This window comes from Narcine bancroftii, chromosome 3 (assembly GCF_036971445.1).
Source record: "Narcine bancroftii isolate sNarBan1 chromosome 3, sNarBan1.hap1, whole genome shotgun sequence".
In the NCBI taxonomy this organism is placed as follows: domain Eukaryota; kingdom Metazoa; phylum Chordata; class Chondrichthyes; order Torpediniformes; family Narcinidae; genus Narcine; species Narcine bancroftii.
This window is the reverse complement of record NC_091471.1, coordinates 5,172,436-5,197,058: the sequence shown is the minus strand read 5'-3', so window position 1 is coordinate 5,197,058 and position 24,623 is coordinate 5,172,436. Positions and strand designations below refer to the sequence as shown.

The 24,623-nt window shown below is 45.1% G+C and overlaps 1 protein-coding gene across 12 annotated transcripts in view; it reads right to left on the bottom strand.

The window, feature by feature from the left end:
- dysf (dysferlin, limb girdle muscular dystrophy 2B (autosomal recessive)) overlaps positions 1 to 24,623 on the bottom strand; it is a 444,465-nt gene that overhangs the window by 9,321 nt on the left and 410,521 nt on the right. For all 12 annotated transcript variants that reach the window (XM_069923420.1, XM_069923428.1, XM_069923419.1 and 9 more), the window contains 6 exons: positions 22,137 to 22,225; positions 15,783 to 15,878; positions 9,534 to 9,675; positions 7,274 to 7,373; positions 5,478 to 5,644; positions 4,013 to 4,122 (listed from right to left, as the gene is read on the bottom strand). In XM_069923420.1, the coding sequence (XP_069779521.1) occupies positions 4,013 to 4,122; positions 5,478 to 5,644; positions 7,274 to 7,373; positions 9,534 to 9,675; positions 15,783 to 15,878; positions 22,137 to 22,225 (704 nt within the window). The remainder of the gene's footprint in view (positions 1 to 4,012; positions 4,123 to 5,477; positions 5,645 to 7,273; positions 7,374 to 9,533; positions 9,676 to 15,782; positions 15,879 to 22,136; positions 22,226 to 24,623) is intronic.

Genomic DNA, 24,623 nt, shown 5'->3' with positions numbered 1-24,623 from the left:
ATTTTGAAGGGTGGAAGGAAACCAATGTACCTGGATGAAACCCATGTAGAGATAGGGAGAATGTAAAAACTGCTTACAGATAGCACCAGGTTGAAACCTAGATGCCGGCGCTGTAACAGTGTTGCACTAACCGCTACACTAACCGTGCTGCCCCTCAGAACATTATCATCCAATTATACAACGCATTCTCTGATACTTCGTGCAAAAACATGCAAACACACATCCAGACGTTACACACATACAGACAAATAGATTTGCAGTACATAGAAGTAATAAATATTGTTTAATAAATCTAAGCCCCTCATAATCTTATTTTCCATTATCAAGTTACCTCTCATCCTTCATCGCTCCAAAGAGAAAAGTCCTTGCTCTGTCAACCTTGCCTCAAGAAACGTTCTCCAATCCAGGCATCATCCTGTTAAATCTCCTCTGTCCCCTCTCCAAAGCACCTACCCGACCAGAACTGACAGAAGGGGCTTGAGCTTCCCAGACCCACTCTTCCCCAGCTCACTGGTGGACCACGAGTTTGTTCTAAGTGGATGGAGGTAAGTTACGAAGGGCTCAGATGGTCTGTGGATGAACACAGGTTGAGAATCACGGGAATGTTGGACAAGAGTTAGCGCAACTTAATCACAGCATCAGCGACCCAGATTTGGATCTGGAACTGTCTGTTAGGAGTTTGTATGTTCTCCCCGTGTCTGCGTGTGTTTCTTCTGGGTGCTCCAGTTTTCTCCCACCCTTCAATTATATACGCGGATTGTTGGTGAATTGGTGTATTTGGAGGGCATGGGCTTGTGGGCCTGAAGGGCCTGCTATCGTGCTTTATATCTAAATTTATATAAATAAAATAACATAAAACATAGAACACTGACAACACAGAGCAGTGCAGCACAGAAACAGGCCCTTCAGCCCACGATGTCTGCAGCGAACATGATGCCAAATTAAACTAAATCTCTTCCGCTTGGTACATGGCCCACAGCCCAACATAACCTCGCACACCCCACTGTACACAGAACAAGGTCATGACCAGCCAAAAAACACTGGAGCTTATTCTCTTGTAATTAGCCACTTGGCTTTCATTAGAGAGAGAGAGAGAGTGAGAGGGAAATAGAGGGAGAGAGAGACAGACAAACACTGTTGCAGAATTCCACACAAAGTCCAGAGAGGTCTGGCTGAGACAATTGAAGACAGTTTCTTCTCCACACCCAGCAGTCTCCTGAATGAATCTCTCCATGGTGATCTCATGCTGCCCTTCCTGTACAGCAGTCAGTCTTTGCCCTGTAATGCTATACGCGGCAATGTTCACTTGCTCTTTGACTTTCTACTGTTATATGCATGTTAAAGTTGACTTGATAGACTATAATGTGACAAAGAACAGGGATAGAGTCAAAGAGCATGGAGTTGGCCCTTCCATGCTGACCATGTTACCATTCTGGGCCAGTCCCACTTACCTGCAGTAGATCCATCTCAAGCCCAAAAACATTGCTTATGTTTCTTTGTCTTCGCTTCATAAAGTATACTGTTTGACATGCTGAGTTCATTTCCTTCCAAGCCCTTCCTATCCATATATCTGCCCAAATGCCTTTTGAATGTCAGAATTGTGTTCCACGGCTGGATAAAACCAGCACCGCTGACAGAGCTACTGACACCACAGTGGGCCAACGGTGTGGACCTGGGGAGAGCAGGGCGCGAGACACAGCGCCCTTTTGCAGGGTCCAGCTGCCCAGTCCGACTCCCGACGGCTCCGTGCAGGATTTAAATGGCCCGCGAAAGGGGGCTCGTACAGCCTTCAATCGCATTAAGGCAGATATCGCCAAGGCCACGGTGCACAGTGTGGACAAATCCACCTGGTTTCAGGTGGAAAGTGATGGATCAGACTCTGCCCTGGCACCCACCCTTAACCAGGCAGGCAGGCCAGTCGCATTTTTTTCACATACCCTACAGGGTCCCGAGGTTTGGCACTTCTCAGTCGAGAAAGAGGCCCAGGCCATTGTCGAGGCAGTGTGGCACTGGCGCCGTTACCTGGCCAGTAAGAGATTCAGCCTGCTGATTGATCAATGTGGAGTTGCGTTCCTATTTAAACAATCATCAGTGGGCTAAAATCAAACATGACAAAATATTGAGGTGGAGGATTAAACTGTCCACCTCCAATTACGACATTCTGTACTGACGTAATGAGCTGCCAGACGCCCCGTTTGCCAGCACACAGACAGACTGACTGCAAAACCTCCACAATGATCTCTGCCACCCTGAATATACCAGGTTTTTTCATTTTGTCAAAGCACGCAACCTGCCATACTCCATCAATGAGATCAGGTCCACGATAAAGAACTGCCAGGACTGTGTTGAGAACAAGCCATAGTTCTGCTGGCCAAACAGGGCACAATTAATTCAAGCCACCTGCCTCTTTGAGTGACTCAGTGTCGATTTTAAAGAACCCTCCCCTCCACTGACCGCATTATTGACGAATACTCCCATTTCCCGCTTGCCATCCCCTGCTCGGACATGACGGCTGCCACAGTCATCAAGGCCCCGCACAGCCTCTTCACTCTGCTTGTCTTCCCCAGTTATATCCACAGTGACTGGAGGGCCTTCCATAATAAGTGATGAGCTGTGCCAGTACCCATTGGCCAGGGGTATCGCCACGAGCAGGGCCCCCCTGGGGTAACGGGCAAGAGAAGAGGGAGAATGCTATGGTTTGGAAGGCAGTCCTGCTAGCCTTGCGGTTTAAGGGCCTCCCAGTCTCCCGGAGGCCCTCCACTCTATTGGGTCCCTGCTATGTACTGCCACACCACATGAACGTATGCTTTCCTTCCCCAGGAAATCTGTGACAGGGACCACCCTACAGGCAAGGCTGATGTCCCCAGAGCCCGTCCTGCTCCAGAAACATCTGAGAAGCCATAAGTTTGGCCCCCTGGTCGAAAGGGTCCACCTCCCCCATGCCAACCCCCAATATGCCTGCATAGCATACCCTGATGGATACAATGACACCATCTCTGTCAGGAACTCGGCTCCCTCAGTGGCCTTAGAGACCACTGCTGATCACCAAATACCCCCATTTCCCCCACCTCTCTGTTGCACACACACATGATGCACCTGACCCCTGGTACCCTGTCCTAAAGGAGAATACATCGGACTCATTGGCACCCATCCACCAGCACAACATTGATGAGACCATCCAAGACCCTGCCGTGGCACCGCAGCCACAACTGGTTCTATGATGGTCCCAGCGAACGACAAGACTACCTGAAAGACTGAATTTGTGACTTTGAATTGTAACTTTGTAAGTTCCACTTCACCCTGCTGGACTCTCTATTTAAAAATGAGGGGTGAATGTGCATATAACTGTCTGGTCAGGCACACCTATTGGCCGACCATACCTGTGGCCCCTCCCCTGTATAAAGGTGCTCAGTGCAGGACAGTTGAACAGTAGGGGATGTGCCATTGTTCTTAAGTGAATAAAAGCCTATTGGTTTCTCAACCTCAGTCTTTTGAGTTATTGATGGCGCCTCACTCATGCCAGCCTGTGTCCTGCTGGAGCCTGGCTTGCAATTGCCTGAATGGGTACCAGGATTTGGAAACGGGATGCGAGAGGACACTGAAGGCTACCTGATTAGTGTCAGCGGTTTAGATCTGGAGCTCAGGTTACCGATGATTTGTGTGACTGCGGAGGCTGCAGGAGGACTGGAGGCAAATTCACGGACACTCAGTGACTGTCTTTTGCTTCTCTTTCTCTGACTGTAAGGGGCCCGGGCAATTTTTGCTGATGGCGGATCTTTGCCATACAGCAGACTAAAGGCAAGTTCATGCAATATTACCTTTTTTTTTACTTGACAATAAAAGCATCTCGAATATAACCACTTTATCCATTCCCCTTATGTTCTTATAAACCTCGGTAAAGGCCTCTCCTCAGCCTTCATAGAATAAAGATCCTTTGGGCCTGTTCTCGAGCTTCAACAAACGGGTGTTGTACAACACACAGTGGCAACGTTATCCAATAAGAAGAGCTTACTTTGGCTCCTCGAGCTTGGGGTTCATGTTGGGCTCGTCACGCCCCTGACCTGCAGGTCGTTCCTCCTTTTCCTCCTCCGTCACAATCTCCAGTGTCATCTCCACTTTGCCCTGGGGTAGAGGAAGGCGAGTAAATGACAGACATTCATTAACAGCGGGGAATGGAGCAAGGCAGAGCTCGCTGCCGGCATCGACAGTGTGCGGCTTGGCTGAAATTTTCGTGTGATCCAAATCCCTGTAGGACTGGGGGGATACAGTCTCCTCATACTTTCAGCCTGTGGACATAGAGTATCCCCTGTACTGTCAGTCTGTGGATACAGTCTCCCCTCCAACAGACTGAAGGAAATCTTGTGTAACTTATGCTTTATTACATCAATAAAAGAATCATCAGTTGAACCCAGAGTTAGATGAGGGTGTTGTTTCTCTCGTTTCATGAGAGAGGATATACTGGCATTGGAGATGGTGCAGAGGAGGTTCACCGGGTTGTTTCTGGAGATGAGGGGGTTTGCTTATGAGGAGAGATTGAGTCGCCTCACTGGAATTCAGATGAATAAGAGGGACTCTTAATGAAACAGATAAAATAGAGGCACGAAGGTTGTTTCCACTGGAGGTGAGACTAGAACCAGTGGACATGGCCTCAATATTTGGGGGAGCAGATTTAGGATGGAGATAAGGAGGAACTGCTCTCCCAGAGATGAGTGAATCTGTGGAATTCTCTCACCAAAGAAGGAGTAGAAGCTGCCTCAATGAATATATTGAAGAGACATTTTGAGAGACTTTGCAACATTGGGGATTTCAGAGTTAAGGAACAAAGGTCGGTTGGTGGGGCTGAGTCCACAGCAAAAGTCAGCCATGATCTTATTGAATGGGGGAGCAGGCCCGAGGTTCCAGAGGACCAACTCTGTTCTTGCAACCCTGGGCTATAAGAAGGCAGGTTGTTGTTGTAACCCTTGGCTATATGAAGGAAAGTTATTGTTGTAATCCCAGGGTTATATGAAGGTGGGTTGTTGTTGTAATCCCTGGGCTATATGGTGGGTTGTTGTTGTAATCCCTGGGCTATATGGTGGGTTGTTGTTGTAATCCCAGGGCTATGTGAAGGTGGGCTGTTGGTGTAATCCCAGGGCCATATGAAGGTGGGTTGTTGTTGTATTCCCGGGGCTATATGAAGGTGGGTTGTTGTTGTATTCCCGGGGCTATATGAAGGTGGGTTGTTGTTGTAATCCCTGGGCTATATGGTGGGTTGTTGTTGTAATCCCAGGGCTATGTGAAGGTGGGCTGTTGGTGTAATCCCAGGGCCATATGAAGGTGGGTTGTTGTTGTAATCCCAGGGCTATATGAAGGTGGGTTGTTGTTGTATTCCCGGGGCTATATGAAGGTGGGTTGTTGTTGTAATCCCGGGGCTAAATGAAGGTGGGTTGTTGCTGTAATCTGATTCAGTAATTAAACGACGGCGGTATATAACTCACCGCGAGGATCTTCTCAGCTCCTTTCTCACCCACACATGGCCACCACCCCTTGACAGACTTCTGCTCAAACAGGGAGATGTGAGCTCCACTCTCCAGCGTCAGCAGGCTGCATTTCTCTGCTGTCTTTGCAGGTTTGGGCATCTGGTTCAGGTCCATCTGCACAGAGCCTGCACAGACAAGATTTTCCCTCCGATAATTGCCTCTTACACCTTGCAATCATCCCTGCCTCTGCCACCTCCCCTGTCTCAGCTGGTTCCACATCCCCACCACCCCGTGTGTGGACTGGAGACACACAGTAATTAGCTTCCCCACCACCCTGTGTGTGGACTGGAGACACACAGTAAGTATCATCCCCTCCACCCTGTGTGTGGACTGGAGACACACAGTAAGTACACTGCAGATGCCGGCATTTAGAGCAGCAATCAATCGACTGGAGGAAGTCAAGCAGCAAGTATGGGTGAAAAAGAATGATAACTGTTTCGGGTCAGAATCGAGATTTGATGATGGTTCTGGCCTGAAACGTTCACCACTCTTTTCTCCTACTGATGTCGCTCGACCTGCTGAGTTTCTCCAGAAATTGTTTATTATATTTTGTGTGAAAATGTTCACCAACCACATTTTATCCTACCCCATTCCCATCATCTTTTATGACACAGAGATTGGGGGTGTAGAGACCAGCGAGGGAGGCTTTCAAAGTTTGCAGAGGGATCTGGATCAGCTGGAAAAATGGGCTGCAAAATGCAGACAAGTGTGAGGGGTTCCACATTTGGAGGAGAAACAAGGCAGGACATACACAGTGAATGTTCTGGCACTGAGGAGAGCAGTAGAACAGAGGGACCTTGGAATACAGACACATAATTTCCTGAAAGTGGCATCACTGGTAGATAGGGTCGTAAGAGAGAGCTTTTGGCACGTTGGCTTTGTTGGGATGTTATGGAGAAGTTGTGTAAAACATTGGAGAGGCCAAATTTGCAGAATTTGTTCACCTAACTACAGGAAAGACATGGACATTACCCCTCCAAAAATCTTCGTCCGCGAAGCCAAGCCAAAGAAAAGAAGACAGGAAAGATAACAATAAAATTGAAAGAGTGCAGAGATAATTTACAAAGGTATGGCTGGGACTTGAGACGCCAAGTTTTGGGGAAAGGTCAAATGGTTTAGGACTTTATTCCCTGGAGAGTCGGAGAATGAAGGAAAATTTAATAGAGGTCCACAAAATTATGAATGGTCTAGTAAAGTAAATGGAAGCAAGCTTTTTTCCACTGAGGCTGGGTGACTCCTGAACTAGAGGACATGGGTTCAGGGTGGAAAGGAGAACATTAACTTCTTCATGCAGGGTGCTGTGAGACGGTGGACAGCTGAAGTGGTGAATACAGGCTCAATTTTCACATTTGAGAAAAAATTGGATAGGAGGGCTATGGTCGGGGTGCAGGTCTGTGGAACTAGGCTGAATTACGGTGTAGATGGACCAAAAGGCCAGTTTCTATGGATCTACCTCTCACAGATTCTGCCACACCCAAAGGCTGATTAACCCACTCATCCACGCAGCTTTGCGATATGGGGGGAAGCCAGAGCACCCGGAAGACATCCTGCACCCACAAACTCCATAGAGACAGCCTGATTGAATCTGGGTCAAACTGTCTGCTGAACCCCACAGACCAAGTCATGTTCCAGACCTCTGTTTGAGAGGTACTGCCACTGAGAGAGTAAACCCCACAGTTCACCTGCAACGCCTACACCTTCCAAGAGTGACTTTTTAAAGTGATGGGGATACACTGTTGATGAGAAAGACTCACCCAGGTAATCATCAAATGAAAATTTGTCGTTGTCCCAGATTTGAATGATGAGCTGCGGAGAGATTTTGAGCTCAGTCTTATCCAGACTCCAAAAATGTTCCTGCAATGAGACATGGGACAGTTCAAGTGATTACTGAAGTGTGGAAAAATTCTGCAAATCGTTACGCTTAGGGAATCCAAACAAGTAAAAGCGAGGTTTGGTTCGCAGTCACTGGGTTAAATCAGGATGCACTGCTCGGTCACACTGTATGAGTTAGGTTTAAAACTTCAATACGATCCCATCACACACTGTATGGGCTAGATATAAAACATCTGCACTGTCTCATCACTCACTATATGAGTTAGATATAAAGTGTCTAAACTGTCCGGTCACACACTGTATGGGTATGTGTTGTGTGGCTTTATGTTAAAAAGTGACAGTTTGCCTGAGAGAGCCAAGGTGAAGGTCAACTGCTGAGAGAGTGGGAGACAGACTGAGCATGTGCAGAAAATGATCGAACGATTTCTGGACTTGGACGATAAACCACCACTGGGTGGTGCTGTGGAGTGGAAGGAGGCCCAGAGCATGAGTCTGGAGGACAGTTTAGAATGTTGGGCATTTTAAAAGGGATGAACGTTCCGAAGGCAGCCAGAAGGATCCGGACCAAGCCAGTGGTTCCTCTCTCTGTGAGCAACACAAGACAACTTCGAATTTTGTGCTCTCTCTCTCAAAATTCTTTTGACTTCAGTTTACCAAACAAACTGAATTTTGTTTATGATCTTTGCTTCAGTTGAGATCGAAGTTTTGTGTGTTTTGTGTCTATCTAAGTTTTTCTGTGGGCTGGTTGGAAATATAACTTAGACTTTAATTACATATGTTATATTTAGGCTGGGGAATTTATTAGTTTTACACTGTTATAGAGATTTGCTTAGTAACCAGTGGGCATTGTTATAAAAGGGAGGGGGGGGGGTGGTTTGAATTAAAGTTTGAAGGTGAATTTTTTTGTTAATAAAGTAATTGTTCATCTTTACCCCTGTATGATCTGCCTTCTTTGTGGCTGCTGGTTTGATCTTGTAACAGTCAGATATAAATGTCTATATTGTCCAGTCATACACTGTATGGGTCAGATTTAGAATGTATATATTGACCCGCCATATACAGTATAGGTTAAATATAAAACTTGTACACTATCCCGTCACACACTGTTTAGGTTAGAGATAAAATTTCTACACTGTCCCATCACACACTGTCTGGATTAGATATACTCTGGGTTAGATATAGAACATTTACACTGTCCCATCACACACTGTCTGGGTTAGATATAGAACATCTACATTGTCCCATCACACACTGTCTGGGTTAGATATAGAACATCTACACTGTCCCATCACACATTGTCTGGGTTAGATATAGAACATCTACATTGTCCCATCACACACTGTCTGGGTTAGATATAGAACATCTACACTGTCCCATCACACACTGTCTGGGTTAGATATAGAACATCTACACTGTCCCATCACACACTGTCTGGGTTAGATATAGAACATCTACACTGTCCCATCACACACTGTCTGGGTTAGATATAGAACATCTACATTGTCCCATCACACACTGTCTGGGTTAGATATAGAACATCTACACTGTCCCATCACACACTGTCTGGGTTAGATATAGAACATCTACACTGTCCCATCACACACTGTCTGGGTTAGATATAGAACATCTACACTGTCCCATCACACACTGTCTGGGTTAGATATAGAACATCTACACTGTCCCAGCACACACTGTCTGGGTTAGATATAGAACATCTACATTGTCCCATCACACACTGTCTGGGTTAGATATAGAACATCTACACTGTCCCATCACACACTGTCTGGGTTAGATATAGAACATCTACACTGTCCCATCACACACTGTCTGGGTTAGATATAGAACATCTACACTGTCCCATCACACACTGTCTGGGTTAGATATAGAACATCTACACTGTCCCATCACACACTGTCTGGGTAACATACAGAGTAAAACTTCCTTTGCACCACCTCCTCACATCTTCCCAGAGCAGGAACAGCACTGGTGCGATGGAAAGTAAAGGTCCCTCGTTAATGTCCCATCACACATTTCCAGTGGAAGAAAAGCATAGGTTCAACGCTTAAAAAAGCCACCATAATATGATGCCATAGCAGAGAGGTCCATGCCCTGACCAAATGGTAAGAATTAGGCTGCTTGAGATTCTAAAAACTCTTCTCCCCACTCACACCCCTCACTCACCTTTTTAGCAATGGAACAGACTTGTTCCGTGGGCAGGAAATCGAATGGAAAGACGAACCTCCAGTTGAAGTTACCTTCCCCTCCCAATGACCTATAGTGCACGTCTGTCTTCTGCTTCTTGTCTTCATAGCCTAGAAGCCATCTGGAGGTGCAAAAGACCTTTCATCAGAATGATCAAGAAACACCTCCTTTCAAGTTCAAGTTTGTTTATTGTCACCACATCAAGAGACAGTGAAAGAGGTTGTTTGGTGAGTAGTTCAGTTAGACAGCTCATACACAGTACACCAGGTAAGACCGTCCAGAATCATAGAGAGATATCAGGTGGGACTGTGTAAAGGCAAGATATTTTCAAGATTGTGAGGTTGATTCAGGAGTCTGATAGCAGCAGGAAAGAAAGTGTCTTAGAATCTGGAGGTGTGTTATCTCACCCTTGTGAATCTTCTTCCTGACAGGAGTGAGGTGAACAGAGTGTGGTCCGAAGGGATGAGTCTTTTAATATTTTTAAGAGGGGCATGGTCCAAATGCTAGCAAATGGGAGTTGATCAGGTAGACACCTTGGATGAGTTGGTCGAAGGGGCTTTTCTCTGCTGTATGGCTCCATGACTTCAGAGTGGGATTAGTTACATTGTCACCTGTGGTAAATCTGTGCCATGCTGTCAATCTCTCACTAAGCTTAGTCTGCACTATTGGCATTGGGCGTGGATTATCTCTGCCACCAAGGGCAGTTCCCCTTGACTATAACTGTGTCCACGCCCATTATCATTCATTATTGTACTACGGAGTTTCTACTACTAAAACCCATGATGTGTGTTTAACGACATTGCCTTTGTTATCTGGCATATGATCGTAGCTTGCAGAGACATTGCAGTGTTGACAAGGTTCCACACGGGTGTTGGTCAAGAAGGATCAGTCGCTCGGTATTCAGGATGAGGTAGTAAATTATTTGGACATTGGCTTTGCAGGAGAAGTCAAAGAGTGGTTGTAGGAGATTGCCTCTCTGACTGGAGATGTGGGACTAGAGGTGTGCCTCAGGGATCAGTGCTGGGTCCATTATAGTCTGCCATCTATATAAACAATCTAGATTAGGGGTCTACAAAGTGGTTGATATTGACCTCTGCGGGTCCCTGCTCTTGCCGGGAGGCCATACACCCCAATCCTGCCCGGGAGCCCGAGGCGACTTCTTTGATGCGGATGGCACCAAACCCTATGTTGAGAATGGAGTCACCATTGCCGATGCTGAAGACTTGGACCCAGCTCCGTTTGGCATCTTCCCAGCAAGAAGTAATTTTTTTTAACTGTTATTGTAATCACTTGCTTGGTTAATTTACCTATTTGTTACTTGGCAACTGGGGTGTTGTAACAAAGCTTAGATGATAATGAGCTATAATTGGAACAGCAAATTCGCAGATGACTCTAAGATTGGGAATGTAGAGGAGAGCAAGGAAAGTTTTCAAGACTTGCACAGGGGTAAAAACGGGTTGCAAATGCAATTTAATGCAAACATTTGTGAGGTGTTGCACTTAGGGAGGGCCCACAATCTTAACATAGTAAACAGAGGAGCTGTAGAGTGTGGTAAAACCAAGGGATATAGGAATAGAGGTACATAATTCCTTGAAAGTGGTGTCACAGGTAGATTGGATCTTACTGAAAGCTTTTGGCACATTGGCCTTCATAAATCAAAGCACAGTACGTTTCCAATTATCTGAAAACCACTCAACCAAAAATCTGTTATCCGAAAGATTTTTGGCAGTAACATGACATCATAAGTTGAAAAAAAAATTTCACTCAACGTGCTCATGTGGGGCTCTGATGTTAGCGCGAGTTTGGCTACATCAGTGAGCAATTGGAGGAAGTCCAGTGGGTCAGGCAGTGCAGGGGGGAGATTGTCCTCGTTTCAGGTAACACCCTCCCCACTCTCTTTCCAATTCTTCTTTATCCTCCACTGTACTTGGTTCTTCGCTGTCCCCAGAGTTGATGGCAGAACCACACTAATTGGGGGGGCATTGGGGTAACCTTCGGGTGGGTGGGGGTGGGCACTGATTTTTCAGCAGTGTCTTAAGACCCAGGATAGTGGGGTGGCAGCGGCAGCATCGGACCAGGATGGAGGAGGTGGCAACATCGGACCGGTGGGGGGGTGGGCCGGTGGCAGCAATATTTGACTGGTGGGGAGTGGTGGTAGCAAGAGCAGGGACTTCATGCACATGGTCATGATTGCCAACAGCAGTGGGGAGGTGTCTGGGGTCGGAATGGAGACCTCAGGCTCCTGGAAAGGTTCCGCAAAGGCGGTGGGGAGTTGTCAGGGATCTGAGATGGTAGCAGGATAGGAGACTTCGGGCTCCCAGGCAGGATCACCGACAGCAGTGGGAAGGTGTTGGGAATCGGAACCTTGGGCTCCCCGGCAGGTTCCGCGAGGTGTGGGGATCTGCAATGGCAGTAGGAGCAGGAACCTCCGGCTCCCGGGCAAGATTGGCGATGGCGGTGGGGAGGTGTCGGGGATCGGTGACAATATACTGCTGATGCAACCGGGCTGTTTAAAGCCATTTCTCAGTTATCCCAAAAATGCAGTTGACCAATACACGTCCGGTCCCCAGCATCTCGGCTAATCAGAAACATACTGTATTGATTTCAGGATTTGGGATGTTATGAGGAGGTTGTACAAGACATTGGTGAGGCCAAATTTGGAATATTGTGTGCAGTTTTGGTCATCTACCTAAAGGAAGGATATCAACAAAATTGAACGAGTGCAGGGAAGATTTACAAGGATGTTGCTGGGACTTGAAGACCTGTTATGGGGAAAGGTCAAACAGGTTAGGACCTTATTCCCTGGAGCATTGAAAAATGGAGTGGGGGTGGGACTTGATAGAGGAAGACAAAATTCTGAGGGGAATGCGACCAGGCTTTTTCCACTGAGATTAAGTGAGACGAGAACTAAAGATGATGGGAGTGTAAAATGAGCTGCCAGTGGAGTTGGTGACTGCAGATCCTTTTTGACATTTAAGAGAAGATTGAATAGTTACATGGATGGGAGGGGAATGGACAGTTATGGTCTGAGTGTGGGTCGATGGAACCAGGCAGAATAATAGTTCGGCATGGACTAGCTGGGCTGAATGGCCAGTTTCTGTACTCTAGTCAGTCTTTATCTCAGGGTGGAAATGTCAAATGCTAGAGGGCATACATGAAGGTGAGAAGGGGAATGTTTAAAGGAGATGTGAGAGGCAAGTTGCTTGCACAGAGAGTGATGGGTGCCTGAAACGGACTGCCAGAGGAGGGGGTGGAAACATAATGATAGTCGTGTTTACAAGGCATTTCAACAGACATGAAAGAGTAGGGCTGGACTTCACTCCTCTCCCCCTCATGGGCTCTCTGGGCAGTTTTCAGCTTCTTCATCTGAGGGAAGTGATCTCACTAGAGGAGCCTTCACCATAACGTATCCGGTTATGAGGAGAGACCAGGTCTGTCCACCCTGGGATGGCAGAGGTTTGAAGGGAATGTGATGGAAGTCTATAAGCTTATGAGGGGTATGGATGAAAGGGAAGGAAATTTATCCCCATATCAGAAATATATAAAGTTGGACACAAGAATTAGGGTAAAAGGGGAAGAAATTTAATCATCTAGCATGGAACAAGACCTTCAGCAAAGTCAGCATTGTGGATTAGTCCTCTCTCTGGCCTGCAACATACTGGTTATTCCCCCCCTGCCCCCAGATCTTCTAAAAGAAAATGATTCATCACAGACTAGAAGGGCCAAAGGGGCCTGTTTCTGTGCTGCAATGTTCTATCAATCTGCCGAGGAGATGGAAAGGAATGGACAGCACAGCAACATAGTCTCAACGATAGAAACTCTGGTTCAAATCTGGCACTGTTAATAAGGTCCTTGTATGTTCTCCTGGTGACCGCGTGGGTTTCCTCCTGGTGTTCCAGTGTCCTCCCATGTTCTAAAGGTGTACAGGATTGGTAGGTTAATTGGGTATATTGTGAAAGAGTATTAAGATATATTTTTGGGAGATAAATTGGGAAAGGTTTGTTAGAGTAGGTCACATGCAAACACTTTAAAACAGATCTTATTTAAAATACTGGAGCTCTGCCCATGCTAGACATATCGGCTCCACAGCTTTTGCAAGAGCTTTGAAGAGTGCTCAAGAGGCTTCACTAATGGATTGTTGTTTACAAAAGGCAACATATGAAAGATCTTGTTGGAGCCACAGACTGTCTGAAAGAGAACTTGTTGTTCTAAGAGGGTCATGTGGTTTTGCATGCAGAGAGAGTTAACAGGCTTTCTCTCAGAAAGAGAGAGAGAGACGCACACACACAGTGTTACAGCCAGCAATAGGAGCTGGGACTGGAACAGGACAATCTGGCAAGCTTGTGGAAAGCTCTGATTGGAAGTTGGCCTGGTCAAAGTCCTTGTGGTTCATGCAAGAGGAGAGGACTGTCTGCCTAATGTTTCACTTGAAACAAGTAAAACAAAAAGGCACTCTGTGGTGACCTGAAAGAAAGAGGTTATTATCTGGAGAACCCTGAAGCGGCAAGTTTCTTCAGCAAGGCACTGAAGTGGCTGATGGAAGTACATCAGTTGTGGATGTCCTGGAATAACAAATCTCTCTCTGAAAACTGACAAGAGAGAGATAACCATTTACCTTTCAAGCACCAAAGCCTGGTGAATTTTATGAATGTTAAATTCTGCACACAGTATAAAAATTGCCTGCAACCAGTAAACTTGGAGGAATGAGAAGTGAGATTGGACTGTGAATCAAAGAACTTTTCTGAACTTACACACACATTATATACACGTGCGCATAGAATTAGAATGGGGTTAAGTTAGGTTACAGCGTCTTCATTGAAGACGCTGTTTACATCCGGTACCGCACGGATGGCAGTCTCTTCAATCTGAGGCGCCTGCAAGCTCACACCAAGACACAAGAGAAACTTGTCCGTGAACTACTCTTTGCAGATGATGCCGCTTTAGTTGCCCATTCAGAGCCAGCTCTTCAGCGCTTGACGTCCTGCTTTGCGGAAACTGCCAAAATGTTTGGCCTGGAAGTCAGCCTGAAGAAAACTGAGGACCTCCATCAGCCAGCTCCCCACCATGACTACCAGCCCCCCCACATCTCCATCGGGCACACAAAACTCAAAACGGTCAACCAGTTTACCTATCTCGGCTGCACCATTTCATCAGATGCAAGGATCGACAATGAGATAGACAACAGACTCGCCAAGGCAAATAGCGCCTTTGGAAGACTACACAAAAGAGTCTGGAAAAACAACCAACTGAAAAACCTCACAAAGATAAGCGTATACAGAGCCGTTGTCATACCCACACTCCCGTTCGGCTCTGAATCATGGGTCCTCTACCGGCACCACCTACGGCTCCTAGAACGCTTCCACCAGCGTTGTCTCCGCTCCATCCTCAACATCCATTGGAGCGCTCACACCCCTAACGTCGAGGTACTCGAGATGGCAGAGGTCGACAGCATCGAGTCCACGCTGCTGAAGATCCAGCTGCGCTGGATGGGTCACGTCTCCAGAATGGAGGACCATCGCCTTCCCAAGATCGTATTATATGGCGAGCTCTCCACTGGCCACCGTGACAGAGGTGCACCAAAGAAAAGGTACAAGGACTGCCTAAAGAAATCTCTTGGTGCCTGCCACATTGACCACCGCCAGTGGGCTGATAACGCCTCAAACCGTGCATCTTGGCGCCTCACAGTTTGGCGGGCAGCAGCCTCCTTTGAAGAAGACCGCAGAGCCCACCTCACTGACAAAAGGCAAAGGAGGAAAAACCCAACACCCAACCCCAACCAACCAATTTTCCCTTGCAACCGCTGCAATCGTGTCTGCCTGTCCCGCATCGGACTGGTCAGCCACAAACGAGCCTGCAGCTGACGTGGACTTTTTACCCCCTCCATAAATCTTCGTCCGCGAAGCCAAGCCAAAGAAAGAAGTTAGGTTAATTAAGTCAATAGAGATAAGTTAAAGTTTAATCCTGTTTTCATGTTTAAAGATAATTAAAAGCAACTTTTGTTTAAGTGAATATCTGTTGCTGTTGGGTTTTGGGGTCCTCTGGGCTCATAACAACATGGGGTGTGTTTGGGCTGGACCAGAAGGGCATGTTACCGTGCTGTATAGCTCAAATAATGTTGAGAAAAAGGACATGGTGATGGGGTGCAAGAGACTGCCCAGAGATGAGCAGTTGGTGCATTTCTCTGTACACACAAACTCAGTGGTGAACTCCAGGCAACAGCACACTCACCCTTTCACGTAGATATCACTCATCTTCTCCCCTGTGATGCTAAAGTCATCCAGGATCACGTCATAAGTGTTCCAGATGATGCAGCGCAGGTAGAACCTGGAGAACGCAGGACAACTTGAGAAAATCAATTACATGCCAGAACAAGAACTTCCCAATCCCAGAAATACTGACACAGGAACAAAACCCTATGAATGGTGGGGGGGGGGGGGGGGGGGTGGTGGAATATTTAGGGGTGTTTCTTGTCTTTATATTTTTCTGATTTGTTTGTTTTAATTTGTTTAGGTTTTATTTGGAACAAGGTTATCTGCGTCATTGATCAGTGGAAGATAAGCTGGACGGAGGACAAATATTATGGAAAAAGAATTAAGGGGAAAAAATAATGGAGAGGCTCTGGGGTTATGTATAAAACAAATAAATTTGTGAGTATTAATGTAAATGGGCTGAATGGGAGATAAAGAGAAAAAGAGTTTTGGCACACTTAAAGAAAATGTAAGCAGACATAATATTTTTACAGGAGACTCATCTCTCAAATCAAGAACATATAGTTAAAAAGGGTGTGGGTGGGCCAAGTAATGATGTCCTCCTTTAATTTCAGGGCCAGGGGAGTGGCTATCCTCATAGGAAAAAGTGTTCCAGTGGTAGTCCAGGGCATGGTCGTTGACACGGCTGGGAGATTTGTGATGATTCATCGTCAGATATACTCAGAATCATGGAAACCTATGAATTATAAAACCCAAATTTTGATGATGAGCAATTTATACAAAATATATTTTTGAAAGTAACAGAGGGGTGTGAGGGTGCTTTGATTGGAGGAGATTTTAACTTTTGACTGGACCCGGTCATGGACAAGTCAGTGAGGAAAATAATAAGGGCCAGGGCAGCCAAAACTACCCTGGCCTTTATGAAAGAGTTGAATTTAATAGATGTCTGGATTAGGCAACCACGAAGATAGAGGGACTATTCCTTTTACTCGAGACAACATGATTCGTACACTAGAATTGACTGATTTTTGGCATCGCCCCAATTGGAGAGTAGGGTAGTGGAGACTGAGAACACAGCTCGGTTACTGTCTGACCATTCACCCTTGACTCTGTCTATTGTAATGCCAGATACACAGGCCATGGTGTATATAGGGTGCCTTAATTTGTTGTTATTGGGCAAACTGGAATTTTGTAGCTTTATTAGAGCTCAGATAGATTTGTTCTGTGAGATGAACTGCCAATAGTTCCTTATTATGGGATACACTGAAGGCTTATTTAAGGGGCCAGATAATTGGATACACCAAGTGTATTAAAAAGGAACATATGAAAGAGATAAACGACTTGGAGCAGGAAATAACTGAATTTAATGAACTAAAAGCTCAAATACAGCACAATGCAAATATTTAAGATAGAAAAGATGATCCTAAGATCTAAACAACAGTATTATGAGCTGGGAAAGGGCTCATAAAGTCCTGTCTTGGCAGATGAAGGTGGAAGAGGTCTCAAGAACAGTTAATATGATTCAAATGGGCGAAAGACAACATTTAATATGAAGCACAGGAGATAAATGAACATTTAGAAAGTTCCATAGAGAGCTGTATAAATCAGAATCAGTGGGAGACCCTACTAAAATAGATGCTTACATTGGAGCCACCAAATTTGGATCAAGACGAATGAGAGGAGCTGAACGCCCCCTTGTCTAGAGAGGAGATTGAGAAAGCTATGGGCTGATTGCAGGCTAACAAATCACTGGGGGAGGATGAGTACATAGGAACATAGGAACATAGGAAGTAGGAACAGGAGTAGGCCAAAAATGGCCCCATCGAGCCTGCTCCACAATTCAATACGATCGTGGCTGATCTAATTTATGACCTAACTCCATGTTTAATGAGGCAGTCTCAACCACTTCCCTGGTTAGAGAATTCCAAACATTCACTACTCTCTGGGAAAAACTATTTTTCCTCATCTCTGTCCTAAATCTACTCCCCCGAATCTAGAGACTGTGTCCTCTCATTTTAGTTTCCCCGGCCAGTTCAAAAAACCTTCCTACATCTATCCTATCTATACCCTTCATAATCCTATATGTTTCTATAAGATCTCCTCTCATTCTTCTGAACTCGAGCGAATGCAGTCCTAGACGATTTAATCTTTCATCATAAGTCAACCCCTTCATCCCAGGGATCAACCTAGTAAACCTCCTCTGGACCGTCTCCAAAGCCAGTATACCCTTCCTCAAATATGGAGACCAGAACTGGACACAGCACTCCAGGTGCGGTCTCACCAGTACCTTATATAGTTGCAACATGACCTCCCTACTCCTGAATTCAATTCCTCTAGCGATGAAGGCCAACATTCCATTTGCCTTCTTAATAACCTGCTGCACCTGCAACCTAACTTTTTGCGATTCATGCACAAGCCCTCCCAAGTCCCTCTGCACAACAGCATGCTGTAGTTTTTCACCCTTTAAATAATATTCAGTACCCCAATGAATTTTATAAACAGTTTAAAGATCTTTTAATGGCCCTTATTATGGGGGTTGGTGGACCAAATGGCAGAGATAAATACCTTCCCAGAGTCTTTCTCAACAGCAATTATTAAGGTGATCCTTGAATATTGAATCCCTTCTCCTATAGGGCCAATTTATTATTAAGTATAGATTATGAAATTATAGCAAAAGCATTGGCCAATGGGTTGGCTCAATATTTACTGAAATTAACAAATCCAGATCAAGCTGGATTTGTACAAAAGAGACAATCAGCTGAAAATATATGTAGATTACTCAATATAGTGCATCTGGCACAGTCGGGGGTGGATCCAAGCGTGGCCTTAGCTCTGGATGCGAAGAAGGCCTTTTACAGACTGGAGTGGGAAATTTTATTCAAAGTACTGGAGGGGTTTAGATTGGGACAACCATTTATTAACTGGGTACGGACATTCTATCATAAACTCAAGCTAAAATTATTATGAATGGGTAAATGTCTCCAGTGTTCCTGCTGGGTAGGTCCAGTAGGCAGGGATGCCCACTGTCCCTAGCATTGTTTATATTAGCTATTGAACCTCTGGCAGAAGCCATTCGATGAGATCCAGACATAAAGGGGTTCAAAGTGGACCAGGAGGAACATAAAATCATTTTATTCTTTGATGAAGTGTTAGTATATTTGACTAACCCAGAAGAGGGTCATTGGCCAGGCTGAGGACCACACTGGATGTTTATGGCAAGATCTCTGGGTATAAGATAAATTTGGATGAGTGAAATTATGCCCTTGACAAAGGGGAATTACAGACAGTACCAACAAGGGAGACAATTTAGGTGGCCACAAGATTGCATTAAATATTTGGGGATAAAAGTGGATAAGGATTTATGAAATGTATATAAATTCATTTATATCTTTTTGCTCTGGAAGTTTGAGGAGGACTTTGGTAGATGGAGGACCCTGCCCATAACTTCGGAGGACAGGGTTAATTGTATTAAAATGAAAATGATGCCAAGACTACAATATCTATTTCTGTCCTTGCCCATTCCATTGCCCCAGGGCTTCTTTAAGATGCTTAATGAATGTGTCAGAAGGTTCTTTCTTGTGGAACGATAAGGTGGCTAGAACCTCCATGGAAAAGTTGACTTGGGATTATAGATTGGGAGATCTGAAATTGCCGGATTTTAAAAAATACTATTGGGCGGCCCAGTCGAGGTTTATCACTTCACTCTTTGAGGAAGGTGGTACCTCCCTCCTGGGCACAAATTAGATTACACATGGTAGGAAAAAAGGTAACAGGAGAGTTTATATATAAATGGGACATCAAACTGATATCAGGGAAAGTGGATAACCCCATATTAAAACAAGTAATTCACTCGGCAAAAAATAAATCAATATGTTGGACTAAAGGTGGAGATATCTCCAAACACGCACTTGCCCCAACCCAGATCAAATTAACACCCATGACTCTGGATAATAATATCCTGGACATCTGGTGCTGGAAGGGGATCAGGAGTATCGAGGATTGTTATGAGCAAGGGCAGCTCATGTCATTCGAACAGCTGAGGGACAAATATGATTTGCCTAATAAAACTTTCTTCTACTATCTTCAGCTAAGATCTTCCTTAATCTCTATGGCTCTACATGGAGATTCTAATTCTAAAGGGGAATATATGTAAATTTATCTATATAACCATGTAACAATTACAGCAAAGAAACAGGCCACTTTGGCCTTTCTAGTCCATGCTGAACACGTTCTCCCACCTATCCCATTGACCTGCACCCGGCCAATAACCTTCCATACCTCTCTCATCCATATACCTATCCAACTTTTCTTTAAATATTAAAATTGAGCTCTCATCTACCATTTTGGCCGGACATTCATTCCACACTCCCACCACCTTCTAAGTGAAGACATTCCCCTTCATGTTTCCCCTAAACATTTCCCCCTTCAATCTCAATCCATCTCCTCTTGTTTGAATCTCCCCCACTCTCAATGCAGAAAGCCTGTCCACAATATCTCTATCTGTCCCCCTCATAATTTTAATGTCCTCTTTCAAATCACCCCTCAATCTTCTAGGCTCCTGTCTAACTTTTCCCTGTAACTCAAACCCTGAAACTCAGGCAACATTCTTGTAATCTTTATTTTACAATCTCTAAGATGTATCTCCTATTCCAAAGTGAGGGCCCAAAGCTCGGCTTATGCAGGTCAAGGGAGAGGTGGGCATCGGACTTGGGCACAACAATCCATGGGTAGTGCAGGTCAGATCTACATCTGGAGAGCTTGACAGCAGTTATTAATGCCAGGTACAGGATAGTGCAATACAATTTCCTGCATCAACTGTACCTCACACCACAAAATCTAAATCAGAAATCTTGGAAATGTGCTTTAGGTGTGGGGTGAAGATTGGAACCTTTATCCATTCAACCTGGCTCTATGCAAAGGTAAGATCCTTCTGGGAGGACGTGGGAAACATTCTAAAAAAAATTACAAAGGTGGATTTTCCACAGGATCTGAAATTTTACCTTCTGGGAAACATTATGGACAAATTGTCCAGATACCAAATTCATTTTGTGAAGGTCGCCTTGTCAGTAGCCAGAACGTGTATAGCGGTCATGTAGACGTCCGACTCCTATCTAAATATTACACTATGGAATACGGAGATGCAGAGTTGTAGTCCCCTGGAGAAAATCACGTCCAATTTGAGGAAGAAATATGGCACATTCGTTCGGGTGAAGTTGGTGTACAGATGTAATTCGACCCCTTTTATATAAAGTGATTACAACAAACGTTCCAGTAGTGGAACACTAGAGATCAGTGAAGGGGGTCATGGCGCAGGCGACGGCCTCTTGTATTTTGTTCCTTATCCTTTTATTTTACGTTTCTTTTGGGTTCTTCTTAAGTTCCCTTAACGGTTTTTGATTTTAATGACATTTTGTTCTTTGTTTAATTTGTATAACCTTTTCTTTTATGTATTAGAGTACAGGAGGTGGGGGAGAGGGGTAGGGGATAAAATAGACTCTGTATGATATACACTATTGTTGATTAAAAATGTATTGTTTATTTGGATTTATTTGAGTCTTTGAAAATCAAAAATAAAATATTAAAAATCCCCTCTGCACCACCAGATCGTTGGGAAGAGGGGAAGTTACGCTGTTCACCCAGAAAAGATTTAGATTTGTTTTCCATGCAGACAGTTTGTACACTTCCACACAAATCTGAGGTCAGACACAAAGTGAAACTCCCAGCTCACCATCCCATCAAACAATCAGATACAGAATGTAACTCCCTCCACACCATCCCATCACACAGTCCTAGGGTCAGACACAAAGTGAAACTCCCAGCTCACCATCCCATCAAACAATCAAATACAGAATGTAACTCCCTCCACACTATCCCATCACACAGTCCTGGGGTCAGACACAGAGTGAAACTCCCAGCTCATCATCCCATCAAACAATCAGATACAGAATGTAACTCCCTCCACACCATCCCATTACACAGTCCTGGGGTCAGACACAGAGTGAAGGTCCCTCCAAATTGTGCCATCACACACTCCCAGGGCAGGCAGTGACAGGTCAATTCCAGTTGTCTGCATTAACATACAAACAAAGAATGTACTGGGTTAGTGAAATGGTTTGCAGTCAAAATGGAAGGGGATTGTTACACAGGAACTGAGGCAAGCCATGCACTGACAGAGAGTGTCGGACTGTTCAATAACCCTGGGCTCTCCAACTGTTCAATAACTCTGGGCTATCCAGTTACATTTACCTTCTGTGCTGTAGATCCATCCACACCCACACCCAGCAGAAATCTATCCCTGTTGACCACTGTTCTGAGGGAAAGAGTGGATCTGTATCCAGTAATCATCTATACCCTTCAGGAGAAAGAATCTCACCTCTTGGGTTTGCGTGGCTTTATGTTGAACGGAGGTCCTGGGAGTCCGAGAGACTTTGGAAAGATGTCCACCCAAAGCTGGATCTTACCCTGCAGAGCGGAACAGGAAGTAGACAAACCAAGTGAGATAGAGTGGGCTTTGAAATCGCATGTGGAGGCTTCCCCATCTTGTGATGAAGTCAGCAGACAGGAGGAAGATTAACAACTTGGCTGATGGGTGTTCTAAAAGCAATCTTCTCACTCAATGTCACCAAGATCAAGGAGATGATTGTGGTCTTTAGGAGGGGAAAACCAGAGGTGTATAAGCCAGTGATCACTGGGGGATCAGAGGTGGAGAGGGTGAGAACATTTGAATTTCTGGGAGTCACTACTGTATCTTGGAGGATCTTTCTTGGATCCAACATACTAATGCCACCATGAAGAATGCCCTCTAGCACCTCTGTTTCTTCAGGAGTTTATGGAGGTTTGTATGTCATCGGAAACCATGGCAACCTTCTACAGATGTGTAGCAGGAAGTGTGCTGACTGGCTGGTATGGGGGCACCAGTACCTCCACACGAAAAATCCTACAGAAGTTGGTGGACACTGGCCAGCGTATCCCAGGAAAAGTTCACCCCGCCAGCTACATGGAACAATGACATTATAGAGCAGCCACAATCATTAATGGTCTACATCACACAGGCCAAGCTCCGTTCTCACTGATGCCATCAGGAAAGAGGTGTCAGTGCCAAAGACCCGCACCACCAGGTTCAGGAACACTTGTTACCCTTCAACCATCAGACTCCTCCACAACAGACTCATTCAGAGTTTTTTTTTGGTTAGGATGCATACTTTGCTCACTATTTATGAATCAAGATTTATATTTCTGCATTTAACCATATAATGATTTACAGTACGGAAACAAGCCATATCGACCCTTCTAGTCCGCACTGAATTACGTGAAACTCCACTAGTTCCACTTACCCATAACCGTCCAACCCTCTCACATCCAATCTCCTCTTAAATGACAGAATTGACCCTGCTGCAACTACCTCTTCCGGAAGGTCATTCCACTCAGCCACCACTCTCTGAGTGAAGAAGGTCCCTCTTATGTTACTTCTAAATTTTTGCCCCCTAACCCTTAACTTATGACCCCTTGTTCCAATCTCCCCTACCCTCAGGGGAAAGAGCCTATTCACATCTACTCTAGCTATTCTCTTCATAATTTTAAATACCTCTACCAAATCCCCTCTTAACTACGCTCCAATGAATGAAGTCCCAGTCTAATCAATCTTTCTCCGTATTCAAGATACTGCAATCCAGGCAACATTTTAGTAAATCTTCTCTGCACCCTCTCTACCTTATTGATATCCTTCCTCTAATTTGGAGACCAGAACTGCACACAATATTCCAAACTTGGCCTCACCAATCCCTTAAACAGTCTCAACATCACCTCCCAGCTCCTATATTCTATGCTGTGATTTATAAAGGCCAGCACACCAAAAGCCTTCTTCGCCACCCTATCTACATGGGAATCCACCTTCAAGGAACGATGAACCATTATTCCAAGATCCCTCTGTTCCTCAGCATTCCTCAATGTCCTCCCCTTCACTGCATACGTCCTGTTTTGTTTAGTCACTTTGTTTACATTTCTTTCTTTTGCATATATTTCTTTCTTCTCGAGTACAGTTTAGACATCAGTCATTTGACATTCTGCCTGGTGCGGAGGAAAAAGAATCTCGGAGTTGATTCTGATGTCTCTTGTGTATACTTGACAATAAATTTTAAAGTTGAACCCCGCTGAAAAGTAGTTGCTTTGAGGTGTTTGGGAGGACGAGGAGCTTATGAGAGGCAGCAAAAAAAAAGTTGATTACTGATCGGCCCCGAATATCATTGTTCCCAGATGGCGAAATAATGTTGCCATGTGAATATCTTCCAGAACAACAGAATATGACTGCACCAGGCATACTTCAATATTCCTCATCCACCAGCCTGCAAGAATCAACGGCTGGGATTGGCCATCGCATCCATGTCAGCCAATCTGCGGGGTAGCCTGCTTGGTTTTGCATTGTTACTTGGTTTGGGATACCGATCACCCGGCTACACTTGCACGTCTCTTGCATTTTCTTTTCACAACTTGGTTTCTGGCGCGCCTGACACAGGTGATTAAGACCTCCGTACGAAGACGTATAAAACGAGAATGTACGATTTACCGCAGCAGCCAAAATAATACAGCAGAGAATATTCCAAGGTAAGTGTTGATAATTCAGCAAGGTTAAAGGTCAACAAGAACTCCACATATGTCAAACAGTGAAAAACTATTCACCATTGGGTAAGGGGCCCGATCCTAATTCACAGGAGAATACAAAGAAACGTGGAGAAGTCTATTGGAATGCTCTGGAAACAATGGAAATGTATCTGCGTAAATATGCAAGCTGAATCCCCTGTGGTGAGACGAGTTGCAGGTGGCAGTGCCGCTTGCTGTAACGGAGCTCTTGCTACTTTCAAAG